At 47.0% G+C, this 15,539-nt stretch overlaps 1 protein-coding gene across 2 annotated transcripts in view; it reads right to left on the reverse strand.

The window, feature by feature from the left end:
- The window catches only part of FAM171B (family with sequence similarity 171 member B), a 62,027-nt gene that overhangs the window by 21,430 nt on the left and 25,058 nt on the right, over nt 1-15,539 (reverse strand). For both annotated transcript variants that reach the window (XM_072811461.1, XM_072811462.1), the window contains exon 2: nt 6,269-6,502. In XM_072811461.1, the coding sequence (XP_072667562.1) occupies nt 6,269-6,502 (234 nt within the window). The remainder of the gene's footprint in view (nt 1-6,268; nt 6,503-15,539) is intronic.

A 15,539-nucleotide genomic window follows, 5' to 3' on the forward strand; every position in this document is an offset into this window, starting at 1 on the left:
ATAGACACCACATCCCGGGTTGGCTCTGTCAAACGTCCTGCCGGAGGGTGCACTGGTCTTCATCACGCAGCAGGTGTGCAGGCTCCGCGTTGGCCCAGCGGGAGAACAGGTTAACCCAGAGCGGGACAAAGGGTCCCGGCGACCACAGGAGGCCAGATGTGCCCCCAGAAAGAGGCACCCTCTGGGACCGGGGGGCTGACCTGGAATCACGAAATTATTTCAAGATTCATGAGCAAGAACAGATCATCTGAACTTACTACACGTGGGCTCTCGCTTGCTGGCTCTCCTCCATGCGACGGACGCCTTTAGACTTATTAGCAAGAAATTAACAGAACAAGTGGGTCTTGACCTTAGGACAGGGTAAGACCCACTTGCACGGGAATACTTTCACGCTTCAAGATCCTGCAAAGGGCTGTGAAGGAAACGTGGAAGAGAGGACAAGACCCAAAAAGATACGCAGGGACGTATAATGAAATACCCCCTCTTCCTTCAAGGGGCAAAGAGGGCTGCCGAAGCGAAGCGTAATTTCAATTCAGGATGCGTTAGGGAGCCGGGAGGGAGGGAGGCAGTGGCTCGGGCCTCGGGAGGAGGGTCACGAGCGCCCTGTCCCACGCACGGCCACTCTCTCCGGCACACGTAGCGTAAAGGGGGGCAGCCCTGACGGCCTAAGGTTACTAACCCTACAGAGAATCTTCTGAACCCCAGTAAAACGTACCCGTAGATTTCCCCTCACTGACAAAATGTGCCTCATCATAAAGGGAATAAATGTCCACTCTGGAAAAGTTGAGACGTACAGACAAGAACGCAAAGATAGGGATGGTCGTCACAACCCCAGCACAAAGACAATCTTTATTAAATACATCAGTATATGTTTTTCCTGGATTTTTTCCTGTGATTTTTTTTTAAATAGTCACACTATTATATACAGATATTATCTTAAATGAAAACGGGTGAAAATATCTGCGCATAATATGGTGTCCCTCAATAGAAACTTTTCCTAACATTTGCATGGTCACATACTTCATTTTCTTAAGTATCAAGACTTACTGAACCACTATACTAATATATATATATATGTATTATATATAAAGATTTTATTTATTTATTCATGAAAGACACACAGAGAGAGGCAGAGACGCAGGCAGAGGGAGAAGCAGGCTCCATGCAGGGAGCCTGACGCGGGATTCGATCCCGGGTCTCCAGGGTCACGCCCTGGGCTGAAGGCGGCGCCACCCGGGCCACCCTATACTAATATATATTTAGTGTTTTCATTTTCGCTGTTATGGCAAAAAAAATAATAATATTTGAATCAACATCTTTGTGTACGAATATGTGTCAATTCTAATTATTTGTCGATCTGATTTTAGGACAGAGCCCCAGCAGTGGAATACTGGTCAATGGTCATGAAGATTCTGAAGGCTTCGGACACACATATCTCTGATTGTTCTCCAGGTGCTTTTGCTGACTTGTACTCCCACCAACCCGGCTTGAGAATGCCCATCATACCTCACTTTGTCAATACCGAGTATGTTCAACTTTTCTTAAACTTTTCTAAGGTGAAAAAACTCTAAGAAATAGGTATGTCGGGCAGCCCAGGTGGCTCAGTGGTTTAGCACCGCCTTCAGCCCAGAGTGTGATCCTGGAGACGCGGGATCGAGTCCCACGTCGGGCTCCCTACACGGAGCCTGCTTCTCCCTTTGCCTGTGTCTCTGCCTCTCTCTCTCTCTCTCTCTGTGTCTCTATGAATAAAAAAAAAAAAAAAAAAATCTTTAAAAAAAAAAAAGAAATAGGTATGTCTTTAGTGTACAAATCTGAGACTGTTAGGAAAATAAAACGTTTTGTCACGTTTAGTGACAAATCATTAGTTTTTTCTTGTTTTGAACATCGCCAGGCCGATTTTGTCCATTTATCTCATTTAGCCAGGGCGTTGGGTGTTTTTTCACTAATTTGTATGAATTATTTGCCTATTAAGAATATTACTCCAAGGGGGGCCTGGGTGGCTCAGTCGGTGAGGCATTCAACTCTTGGTGTGGCTCAGGTCGTGACCTCCGGGTCCTGAGATCGGGCCCCAGAGTGGACACCAAGGTCAGCATGGAACCTGCTTAGATTCTCTGTCTCTCTCCCTGCCCCTCCCCCTCCTCCTGTGTTCTCACTCTCAAATAAATAAGTAAATAAATAAATAAATAAATAATAAAATCTTTAGAAATATGTTACTCCTTATTGTTTCATATTTTTCCTTAGACATACTTCCTGAGATATAATTGACATGGAACTTATTAGCTTCAGGGGTACAACGTAACGATTCAATATTTGTATATGTGGCAACATGATCGCCACAGCGTCTAGTTAGCATCCACCACTATACGCAGGCACATTCTCCCCCCGTGATAAGAACCTCTAAGATCTACTCTCTTAGCAACTCCCAAATATACAGTATGGTATTATTAACTATAGTCACCATGCTACATTGTACCTTTTTTTAAAAATAGTGAAATCTACTTTTTATGATCTCTTACATTGCTTTAAAGTTTAAGTAGACCATCCTAATAAAAAAAAAACAGTAGTTTTTATTTTTCTTATATTTAATATGATTTGATTTTCCACATTTGAACTCTATGAGCAATATATTTAGAATATAAATCCAAATTCATTTACTCCAAATAGTTAACCAAAATATCCTAACACTACTTACTGAATATTGAATTCAGCCTTTTCTCTCTGACTGATAATGGTACCTTATCATAGATTACATTTTCTAAAAAAAAAATATATATATATATATTACATTTTCTTCTACATGCTACCATCTGATTTGTACCACAGTATCACAGAGTTTTAGTTGTGTAGCTATATAATATTTTAATTACTTGAAATGGCAAATCACCTCTAATAAATATTCTTTTAAAATTATTTCCAGGCATTTTTACACATTTATTCTCCAAGGAGTATCCTGCTACATTTTATTTTTTTTAAATGCATTATCTATAAATTAGGAAGAATTGAAACTTTTACAATATTCGGGTTTTCTAAAGAACTATAACATTTTGCCATTTATTTAGATTTTTAGTTCTTTTTTTAATTTTTTTATTTATTTATGATAGTCACAGAGAGAGAGAGGCAGAGACACAGGCAGAGGGAGAAGCAGGCTCCATGCACCGGGAGCCCGACGTGGGATTCGATCCCGGGTCTCCAGGATCGCGCCCTAGGCCAAAGGCAGGCGCTAAACCTCTGCGCCACCCAGGGATCCCTAGATTTTTAGTTTTGTTAAGGTTTTTTTTGTTTTTGTTTTTGTTTTTTTATGATAGTCACACACACACACACACACACACACACACAGAGGCAGAGACACAGGCAGAGGGAGAATCAGGCTCCATGCACCAGGAGCCCGACGTGGGACTTGATCCCGGGCCTCCAGGATCGCGCCCTGGGCCAAAAGCAGGCGCCAAACCGCTGCGCCACCAAGGGATCCCTGTTAAGGTTTATCAGTAACATTTGGTCGTTTTATTTTCCCTAACACATGGTTATTTCACACTTTTTAAAGATTTCCCTGCATATTTTGTTTGTTCTTGTTCTGAGAGGCATTTCATGTCCCATAACTGGTAACTACTTCTGGGATATAAGAATGTGTACTGATTTGTACCAATGCTTATTCCACACTCAGTAATTCTGTCAAATTCCATTAATTTCGGGAGTTTTAAGATTCATGCTTTGTAATTCTCCAGGGATGTGATGATAACGGAAAATAGTAATGGTCTTGATTCTTTCTTTCTCATAGCCATTCCCCTTTTTTGGTCTGTTGATCTATTTTTGCTGATAAGAACTTGTATAATGTAAGATTATACGGACATCTGTGTTCAGCTTATTTTAGTAAGATCATCTCTAACATTTTACAGTTAAGTATGATTTTGAGATATTCGCATGTCAAGGAGATCTTTGTGGTCCTAGTTTTCACGGAGCTTTTTCTTAGGCACAGATGATGAACTCACGAGATGCACTTCAGACAGTTGTCGATGTTATCATCTGGCAGTTCCACTGGGATCTAATAGGGTGTGTAAAGTTAACAGAGTGACACATTTGGCATCCTTATAGTCCTGCAAAGAAGAAAGATCCTACTTGGTCTTAACAGAAAGCTATATTTAAATGTGGTGAGATTCTTTTTTTACTATTCTGTTAAGGATTTTTGTACTTAGAATATAAGTTAGATAGATTGGCCTACAGAGGAGCATTTGTGTATATGACAGAGAGAGGGCACATATGAGAGCATTTAATTTTGCACTACCTTTGTTAGGTCTCAGAATCAAGGCTGCACTGGTTTTATAAAATGATTTGGAGTACCTTTTTTTTTTTTTTAATAGCCTTTGAATCAAGCTATTTTTACTCAGAACATTTTATCCATGGCTATTGGCCTACCTCATCTAAAAACAACATAGTCATTTATATGATCGCAAAATTGTTTACTAGGTTTTTTAAGATTATTATCATCCAATTTGATAGGGAACCAATTTGATCAAAACCAATTTGATATGGTTTAAAAGATTTTAGAGGGTGGCCTGGGTGGCTCAGCGGTTTAGCGTCTGCCTTCAGCCCAAGGTGTGATCCTGGAGTCCCAGGATCGAGACCCGTGTTGGGCTCCCTGCATGGAGCCTGCTTCTCCCTCTGCCTGTCTCTGCCTCTGTCTGTGTCTCTCATGAATAAATAAATAAAACCTTAAAAAAAAAAAAAGTTTAAAAAAAATAAAAATAAATGAAAGATTTTATATTTTTTCTTCTTGTACTTCCCTATTTGTTCAGATTAACGAGATACACACGTAATTTATTTTATCTCAAAGAACTAGCATTTTGTCAACGATCTCTTCTTTATATTTTCTAATTAATGCTCATCTGCTTTTATCTTTATTTCCTTTTTCCCATCTTACTTTTGGTTTCTTTCATTATTCTTCTAACTTTCATTTAATGAATAATTGTGCTTGATGTCTGTCTTTAAAAAAAAAAAAAAAAAAAAACTAAAGCATGGAAGACCACGAATTCACCTCAGACATATCCCCACTAGATTTCTGAGTCATGATTTTATTAAATCTTATTCACATGAAGCTTGGTTTACCTAGTTCACTTTTTCATTTTCTTTCTCATTCTAAACTTGAACGATGTCTCAAGAACTCAAATGTTTCCAATATGAAACCAAATAAAGCATCTAAATCCTAATTTAAAAATGAATTAACATAACTAAACATAATTTAAAAAAATTAACCATCACAATTTTTAAAAAAAGCAAGCAAGCAAGCAAGACTGACTACCTCATGTATCACACTTCCAATCAGCCAGACCTACATTCTAGGATTACAGATCTATGGTCTGTACCTCCCAATATCCAAGCAGTCTCCCTAAGTCCTATTAATTCTTATTTTTCCCTCAAATTTATTGAGCTATAGCTGACATGACAGTGTAAGTCTGAGGTGTGCATGATGATTTGATAAGTGTTTATCCCGTGAAATGATTACACAATAATTACCAATCCTTTCCTCAGTGAGTCTCTTGCACTCACCTTCTCTTCATGCCTCTCTCGCATCAGGCTCTCGTTACCGTCCACCAGGAGCACAAGCAGGGCTTTGGAGCAAGGCTCCCTGACTCCACCGTAGCCCTGCTTTTGGCCTAAATGTCATACACTGTGAAGTAAATCCAATTTCCAAACAACTTACAGTTTTTGCACTCAGGAATCTGTGATAACTGCCTTATTTTTCAGCACATAAATCTAAACTTTTTGTCTCCTCTTTTGAGAACATCCTTTGGTCATCTGGCCCAGCCTGCGTCTAACCCTCCGGCATGCCAAGCCCCCTCCGCCACCTGCAGACAAGCTTTGTCCCTGAGCAGAGCTCTTGCTCAGGATTCCTTCAAGCCTTTGTGGGGAAAAAAAAAAAAAAAAAAAAAATCAGGGCCCCTGGCTGGCTCAGTGGGTGAGCATCTGCCTTCAGCTCAGGGCATGACCCCGGGGTCCTAGGATCGAGTCCCACATCAGGCTCTGCAGGGAGCCTGCTTCTCCCTCTGTCTGCATCTCTGCCTCTCTCTGTGTGTCTCTCATGAATAAATAAATAAAATCTTTTTTAAAAAAATCATGTTTTCTTCAAACTGGCTGTCCTTCCAACGTCTCTGTATTGACTTCACATAGGTTTTCTCAGTTTCCGTTTACCAGAATGGAATGTTTGCCATTACATCTACCAGAACATAAACTCCATTTACATTTAGTAAAGGCAAGACCCTACGTAAGTGCTTACTTGGCATTTTTCCAGTCTTCCAAGGCAGGGGAGTCAACACGTAGCCATCTTTGTGAGCGATAATGGTTAAGCTGAGCCCTAATTTGTAGGGTACTTTAATCAACACTGCTCCATTGTCCGTAGTTACTGCGGAGTTTGTTTTCGTGTAGTTCACAAACACTTCTACGACCGCCTGACTCAGGTACTGACGGCTGATGATGTCATTCACCTGCACTTTCAGCATAAAGACAGACACTGGAAGAGGAAAACAAGCCAGAAATGGCAGCGTGTTAGATCCCAGAATGCTGTGTGCTATCACTCAAGACATCCGAATAACAGCCCCAAACTGCTGATAAAATCTGGAAATCCATATATGTATGGATGGATTGCTAGGACGAGGTATAAAAACATCCCGACTAATTCATTATTCCTCCTAAAACTGAATAAGTAAAATTTGAATTTATTGTTAATAAGACAGTATTCCAATTTTTTTCTACCAATGAAAATTATAAAAATAAAAGGAAGCAGGGAATAAGGGGACCACAGAGGTTCTCTCTTCAGAAAAACACACTTTGACTTGGCCTCACTAATTTTAATGCTATCCATTAACGAACTCAAACTATAGTCCACGGTCCTAGAATAAAATGCAGTCTCCCCAAACCTAGTGCGGGGCTAGCTCCTTTATTTTGTGCTGTTGCCTGGAAAGCAAAGGGACGTGTTTCAAATGACAAGATATCAAAACGACATCGTTAAAATATCAAGAAGCCTTATCTGTTAAATAAACATAACAAAGTGTAGTAAGGTAAGAAATTGAGAACAATCAAAACCGACTTGTTTCTAACTTAAACCTCCAGCTTCACAGATCTTGATAACACGCTCGTGAGTTTCCCAACACTGAGGTCTTGTTATAAAAGAACTTGTGTCACCACGGAGATGCCTTTGCAGAGCCTGCATCACAACACCTTTGCCAAAGATGCCTTCTCTTGCACCATTAATGGTGCAAAAGCCATCCCTAGAGACGTGACTTGGGGGCAGCTACTTCTCAAAGGCCCTTTGCTCCTCTGTAAAATCAGAACAGTCAACTACTTTGAGGTTGAAATGAAATCATGCAAATAATGTGCTCAGCACAGTGGTTGGTTGTCACTTATTATTAATAATAATAATCAGTCCGTAACTGGAGACCCTCTCAACACACATCAGAGGCATCAGTAAGGAATCACGAGGGCAGCCCGGGTGGTTCACGGGTTTAGCGCCGCCTTCGGCCCAGGGCGTGATCCTGGAGACCCGAGATCAAGTCCCGCATTGGGCTCCCTGCATGGAGCCTGCTTCTCCCTCTGCCTGTGTCTCTGCCTCTCTCTGTGTGTCTTTCTTGAATAAATAAATAAAATCTTTTAAAAAATAAAAATAAAAATAAGGAATCACGGGGGGCGGGGGGAGGGACACCTGGGTGGCTCAGTCGGTTAAGGGTCTGACGCTTGGTTTCCGCCCAGGTCACGACCTCAGGGTCCTGAGATGGAGCCCTGCATCATTACTATTATTACTTTTTATAGATAAATTCAGGAGTATCAGGTATGCTAAGCCTTGGGCTTTAGCACCTGCTGTTCCTTAAATTATTTAGCTATTTTCTCATCATTTTGTAAGTTTAGCCCATTGCTCAAAAAAAAAAAAAAAATGTTCGTAACACTTAAAATCAAAATATGAAGAAGGACTGGGGATAAACGCGTTCCTGATGCCAAGCCTCGCAGGTCTGTTATCACAAAAATCTCACTGTACCTGTGACACCTGTGATATCAAGTCCGCTTTGCCAGTGAAAGCATGAGAATCCAGACGGGTCACGCGGACCCACCCAAGCCTCACACATGGTCGAGGCCTTGTCAGCCCTCAGTGTCCCTGCGAACGACTGCGAAGACATCTTCAGGCCCTGCAACAGGGAGTCCTGGGGTCCCACTACTCAAGTCCATTCACGGAATACAGCGTTGCAGCTGCTGAGCAAGGCTTGCGTGACACCAAGTACACAGGACAAAAGGGCGCTTGTTCCCCAAGGCACAGGCTCAGGCTAACCCGCGGCCTCACACTCCAGTGGGAAACGCAACTGGGGTGAGCGCATCGGTAAATGAGAGGTGGTACTCCATGCCCCACGACGGCTGCCCGGGGCCCAGCTGTGCGGTGGGACGGCCAGCAGCTGCCCCTTCAAAACCAGTCCCCCAGCCATACAGCCCCTGCCCCGGGATGAGGCCAGCAAAGGGGCCCGGGAGCCGCCAGGAGGTACCCCTGTCCCTGGGCGCCCCGGCTGGTGCCTTCGCAGGCCTGCGGGCTCCGGGGCTGCGGCCCGGCCTCTGCCGTGGGTGTCGCCTTCGGGGTCACGGTCAGGGTCACGGTCAGGGTCGCCGTCCAGTTCCTCCCCCCACCGCAGGCCCCGGCCCCCGCAGCCAGAGTCACACAGGGCAAGCACCTGTACCTGCACCCGCACCTGTGCCAGCACCAGCACCTGCACCTGCACCCGCACCCACACCTGCAGCCACACCTGTACCCGCACCTGCACCCTCATCTGCACCTGCACCCGCACCCACACCCGCAGCTGCACCTGCAGCAGTGTGGGGGCAGCCACACCCGCACCCACACCCGCACCTGCAGCCACACCTGTACCTGCACCCACACCCTCATCTGCACTTGCACCTGCACCCGCACCTGCAGCCACACCTGTACCCACACCCGCACCCTCATCTGCACCTGCACCTGCACCCACACCCACACCCACACCTGCAGCCACACCTGTACCCGCACCCGCACCCTCATCCGCACCTGCACCCGCACCTGCACCTGCAGCGCCGCGGGGCTGCCGCAGCCACCAAAGGCCGCTTCCCGGCCCCGTCCTCCCCGGAGGCTGCGGAGGGAAGGGTGGGCTTGGCGCCAGGACAGGACCCAGGGGGGCGGCGCCCGAGGGCGCGGGCTTCATGTGGGCACCCCCCCCCGCGGCCCGGCCGCCCGGCTCCACAGCACGCAGCAGCGGGAATCCTGAGCTACTCGTCTGCTCCGAACACCCGCTCCCGAAGTTCTCAGCCTCGCAGCCCAAGCCCGAGCGCAGCAACCGGAGCTAAGCGCCTGCGGCCACCCTGCGTACCCGCGGCCCCGTCCCGCAGGAGGGCCAGCGGCCGAGGCCTCCCGAGGGCGGCTGCTCCCGAATGTTCTCGGCGCCCTGTAAGCCCCAGTGGACGCTTCTGCTGCTCCTCGGCAGCCCCATGTGCGGGGCTCAAGTGGATGAGGAGTCGGCCGGTCAAACCCGGGGGCAAGTGCTCTGCAGAGGCCCACCCAGGCCCGCACAGCACGGCGGCCCCGAAGCGACGCTGGCCCAGCGCGGGTCCCCCCACAGCGCCGGGCCCCGGGGCTGCCGGGAAGCAGAGGCCGCCCTGGCTCCGAGCGGGTAGACGAGGTGTCGTGCTCACGCTCGCACCCCCAGGCCCGGTGCTGAAACGTGACGCGTGTTGTCCAGGGTCACCCCAAGACAGGCCCGCACCCCCGTCCCCGTTTTACGGCCGGGAAACCGGCTAATGCACAACTCGGGAAGCGTCGGGGCAGGTCACAGGCTCCTGCGACTCCAGGGCCCAAGCACTCCAGGGCCCCAGCCCGGGTGGAAAAGCCTCAGGCGGGGGTGCCGCAGGCCCTGGCCTCCCGGGGGGGTGCACCTGCCGCCCGCGTGGCCTTGCCCCCGCCCCCGCCCCCACCGGCTGTTGGGTCCCAGCCTGAGCAACAGCAGCAAAGCAGCATTTAGGACAACAGACACAGGGGCGCCCGGCGGCCCAGCCGTTGAGCTCCTGCCCCTGGCCCAGGGCGTGACCCCGGGGTCCCAGGATCGAGTCCCGCGTCAGGCTCCCTGCCTGGAGCCTGCTTCCCCCCCCTGCCTGGGTCTCTGCCTCTCTCTCTCTCTCTCTCTCTCTCTGTGCCTTTCATGCATAAATAAATAAAATCTTTAAAAAACAACAACAAAGACAAAAAGCCTCAGCGGGAGGCCTGCCCACTGCAATTCAAGGAGCCCGAACACTTCCCTTTCCTCCAAATGAAGGGAAAAGTCGTCCAGAACCGCCTGCCCGTGACTTAAAGAGGAGGCTGCTGAGTCCAGGAGGCAGACAGGGCTGGCGGCCAGAAGGTATCCACGTACACCCACCTCTTACCTCTCTGCCTCCTTGACGATCCCCCCCCTCCCCGCCCAGGCCTCTCCTCCAACAGAAACACTTCGGCGTTTAGATGGGGCAGATTCTGTGATTAAATATATAATCCTCAGCCACAGGGGCCCCGGCCTCCACGAGCCACCCACTCTCCACTGCACTCTGCAGCTTTCCGCGCACTTGGTATTTTCCCTGTCACTTAATTATAATCATTATGTGTCGCCCACATAATCTTCTTCTCAATATGTCACTGTTACTTTTTTTTTAAGGTTTTATTTATTTATTCATGCGAGACAGAGAGAGAGAGGCAGGGACACAGGCAGAAGGAGAAGCAGGCTCCATGCAGGGAGCCCGACGTGGGACTCGATCCCTGGTCTCCAGGATCGCGCCCTGGGCTGAAGGCAGGTGCTAGATTGCTGAGCCACCAGGGCTGCCCCCCCAGGGCTTTTAGGAGCGGTTCGGTATCAAATGATTCCAGCTGAACACCCAGCAAACACGTGATCTAGATGCTGAGAGAAACAAAGGAAAGCTAAAGTACCCGCGGATGAGGATGAGGATGAGCACGGTGCTCGGGCCGCCGGGGAAAGTCTAACCCTCACACGCTCCAAACGCCCGTTAGGTAGTGAGAACCACAAAATCCAAGAGGCTGCTCCACACGTGCTCCTGGAAAAGCACGTTAGAACAAGACTGCATCGGGATCCCTGGGTGGCTCAGCGGTTTGGCGCCTGCCTTTGGCCCAGGGCGCGATCCTGGAGACACCTATTTTCACGTTTCTCCAGGACAAAACTAGCCCTGCTTCTTTTCCATTATATTTCAAGCATCTACAATGACTTCGTATGGAATGATCTTTTTTTTTTTCTTTAAGGAATATCATGCTAAAAACCTGCTAGCTTTATGAAGAAGCTTTTGTAGACGGATCACAGATCAAATTTTATGTAGAAGAGACTCTAACGAATTTTAAGGTTTCAGTGAGGTTTATTAAGCACGCTCTTGAGAACTAGAAATGAAAAGCATAAAAATTAAAAAAAAGAAAAGCATAAAAATATACTGGGATGAAGTGGTTGGTGGGGGACGAGTGGAAATATTCACCTACGGGGTCACCTGGGGGCTCAGTCTGTTAGGCGTCTGCCTTGGGCTCGGGTCATGATCTCAGGGTCCTGGGATCGAGTCCTGCATCGGGCTCCCTGCTTCTCCCTCTGTCCCTCCTCACCCAGCTCATCATGTTCTCTCTCTCAAATAAATAAAATCTTTAAAAAACACAAAATATTCACCTACATTATCTCATCCATCAAATATTCATAGCCCACTTCGGGCTAGATCTGCACTAGCAGGTATTGGGGACACAAACATTAAAAAGACACAGTGTTGGGACGCCTGGGGGGCTCAAGGGTTGAGCATCTGCCTTCGGCTCAGGTCGTGACCCCGGGGTCCCGGGATCGAGTCCCACATCGGGTTTCCTGGGTGGAGCCTGCTGCTCCCTCTGCCTGTGTCTCTGCTTCTCTTTGTGCCTCTCAGATAAACCTCTTTAGATAAAATCTAAAAGAAAATAATAATAATATGTCCATCCTGAAAAGAGGTACCTGTACCCCCAGGTTCACTGCAGCATTATTCAGAATAGCCAAGATATGGGAAGAACCTAAATGCACAACAGTGGATGAATGAATCAAGAAAATATCTATACGTACAGTGGACTATTACTCGACCTTAAAAAAAGAAGGAAATCCTGCCGGTTGCTACAATACGGATGGACCTGGAGGATGTCATGCTAAGGGAAATAAGGCGGACACCGAAAGATAAATAACATTATGATCTCGCGTATACGTGGAATCCAGAATAATGAAGTTGATAGAAGCAGAGAGTAGGATGGTGATTGCCAGGCCTGAGGGGAGGTGGACGTGATGCTCAAAGTACAGTAAGTTCCAGTTTTATAAGATAAATAAGTTCTCAGGATTCGCTATCCAGCACAGTGCCTACTGCTAATGATGCTGTATTACATATTTAAAATCTGCCAAAAGGGTGAATCTCTAAGTGCTCTTACCACAAAAAAAAAAAAAAAAAAAAAAAAAATGACAATAATACTAATAATAGGGATGGGAAGAAACTTTGCAAGGTGATGAATATGCGTATGGCCTTGACGCTGGTGGTGGATTCACAGGTGTAAGCCCAAACGCGTGGAGTGTGTACATGGAACATACACAGCTTTTTAATGTGTCAGTCATACCTTGATAAAGGTGGTTTTTAAAAATATCCAAAAACGTGAATTTAATATTTACTTTAAAATCAGTTTGCACCATCATTTCTGAATGGGGACTATGTCAAACATTTTTAGTCCAGCGCCTGCCCATTCACTCTCTCCGGTTTTCCATAATCTGACTCTTTTGGTCCATTACAGTAGAGACTTTGTGGTGAGAACCCAGAAGATGACAAATTTCTGGCCACGGCCCAAGTCAGGCTTTGTTCATTCTTCACCATTTCCCTACAAGATACCCAGTCACAGAAATCTTAATTTAGAGCTGACCATGCAAATACTTTTAAGACATAAATGGAAAACATCCGGCCCCAAACTTAAAGGCCCGTGTATTTAAGACCTTCAGGAGAGACAGACGCAGTCGTCACGGTTGCCTGCGGATGAGTCTGAGGCCACAGTTCCCAGTGAGAGATACATGATCACACCGATTACAACCACAAATAACTATTAAAATTCCTTTTGGAAATTAATACTTTGCCTTCCTCTTCGTAAGAACATTTAACTTGGAGATTTGGACTAGAGGATAATGCTGACGACGACGACGTAGCAAAACTTGCTAAATAAATATAAGGCAACTGTAGTACAGCAAAGATCAAATGTAGAATTTTTACTCTTACTGTTACAAAGCGATACCGACTCTTTCTCCCAGGGTCCCCAGCACCATTTCCCTATTTTAATTGGAAGGGTCGAAAGTTGAGGAAAAAAGCAAGGACGACAAAGAAGCTTATAAAGACAAAGGACCATATTGTTCCATATTCTATAAAGCGGAGCGGAAGGGGCCAGGGCTGCAATGGTTTGGTCTTTACAGCTCTTCACATATGGACACACGGCCTTCTTCCTTTACAGGAACAAAAGAGGATCCCCGGGTGGCTCAGCGGTTGGGGATCGGCCTCCAGCCCAGGGCGTGACCCTGGGGACCCCGGATCGAGTCCCACGTCGGGCTCCCTGCAGGGAGCCTGCTTCTCCCTCTGCCTGTGTCTCTGCCTCTCTCTCTGTCTCTCATGAATAAATAAATAAAACCTTTAAAAATTAAAAAAAAAAAATAAAGGAACAAAAGACGGCTGAATTAAAACAAAACGAAACAAGCAAACCTCGCTAAAATAGAAAAGCCTCCTTTTCATCGCTTAAGTACCAGACTGGGTCCATGATTCTCAATGGCTCTGGAATTGAACAGAAAAAAAAAAAAACAGAAACAAAAAACAAAAACAAAAAAAACAAAAACTGTTCCTGCTTGAAGCAGAAACAAATTCGTTTGCAGTAAATTAGTATTACAGAGAAAATGTCGAATCTAAGAAGGAATCAAAGAAAGAGAATAAGGACATTATCTCCAAAGGTGACACATGTTACAAAGCAAATAAAAAACACATTTTCTCCATTACGACCAGAGGCTTATTAAGTGAGTAGGAATCTCCAAAACGAGTGGCGTGGGTAACAGGAAAGAGTCCTTCTGACTTAAGAAGAAGCACACAGCGCGGGCGCCTGGGTGGCTCAGTCGGTTAAGCAGCCGACTCTTGATTTAGGGGCTCAGGTCCTGATCTCAGACTTGTGAGTCCAAACCCACTTGGAGCTTCATGCTGGGCAAGGGGCCTACTTAAAAAATAAAAAATAAGGGCAGCCCGGGGGGCTCAGCGGGTTAGCGCCGCCTTCAGCCCAGGGCGTGACCCTGAGGTCCCCAAATCGAGTCCCACGTCGGGCTCCCTGCATGGGGCCTGCTTCTCCCTCTGCCTGTGTCTCTGCCTCTCTCTCTGTCTATCATGAATAAATAAATAAATTCTACGGGCACCTGGACGGCTCAGTTAGTTCAACGTCTGACTCTTGAGTCGGGCTCAGGATATGACCTCGGGGCCCTGGGACCAAGCCCCCCTCGGGCTCCAGGGTCAGCAGGGAGTCTACGTGTGGAGTCTCGCCCTCTGCCCCTTCCCCACTCGCATGCATGCTCACGCTCACTCTCTCAAACAAACAAATCTTAAAAAACAAGAAAAAAAGGGGGGAAAAACAAGAAAAGCAATTATATAAAGATGAGGTTCCACCAATTATTACTCAACTTTACATCATCTGTTGGATAATACTCTCGTTAATTAATCACCAAGAAATCAAAATTGGAGTTGGAAATAAGACTGGAAACACGTAACAGAGATGAAAACAAAGCAAAAGCTGCTATCGGGGAGAAAAAAAAAAACCCATTTGGGAAAATAACGAAACATTTTTAATATAAATAGTATTTTGTGAAATCCACTGCACAAAGACTTGTGTGTCTTGGTAAATCGCTATTAAAAGGAATAAATATCCATGAGGAATCTTTGACTAGTTCGTGTTTTCCCCCGGGTGTGTCAAATATATTGACGAAGGCGCGTGGGAGAAAGGGGGGCCCTGGAGAGCCATCGCTGCTGCCTGTCACCGACGTGGCGCCGGGAACTGTGCGGGCCGTGCGGGGTGTGCGAGGCGGGGCTCGGCGGCCGCTGGAGGTTCCCTTCGGTCGCTTCCCTCGGACGCACAGAGCCACAGCCTCCTCTGCCATTTAGCGGCTCAGCGTCAAGCACCCCAGGTGGTGGATCTCCGAAGCCTGGAGGGGACCAGCCGTCCAGGGAGAAAGGGAACCCACTCGGTGCTATGTATAAGCCGCCCGGAAAAGGATTCAGCCACCAAACTAAGAATATCCCCGAAACACCCCCCAGAAGTCCCTCCCCCCAGGCTCCCAGCCAGGATGCAGAAGCTGCAGAGGGCCCAGGACCGCCCCCTGGGCCGCCCAGCGCCAAGCCGGGGACCCGCAGCAGGAGAGAACACACACGGCGTCCACGGCGCGGGCCTGGGCTCCGGGTCCCCACCCGGCCCTGCCAACCGCCTGCGATGGGCCCTGGTCCTCGCTCCCGCAGGCCGGGTC

Source organism: Canis lupus, chromosome 34 (genome assembly GCF_048164855.1).
Source record: "Canis lupus baileyi chromosome 34, mCanLup2.hap1, whole genome shotgun sequence".
Classification (NCBI taxonomy): Eukaryota; Metazoa; Chordata; class Mammalia; order Carnivora; family Canidae; genus Canis; species Canis lupus.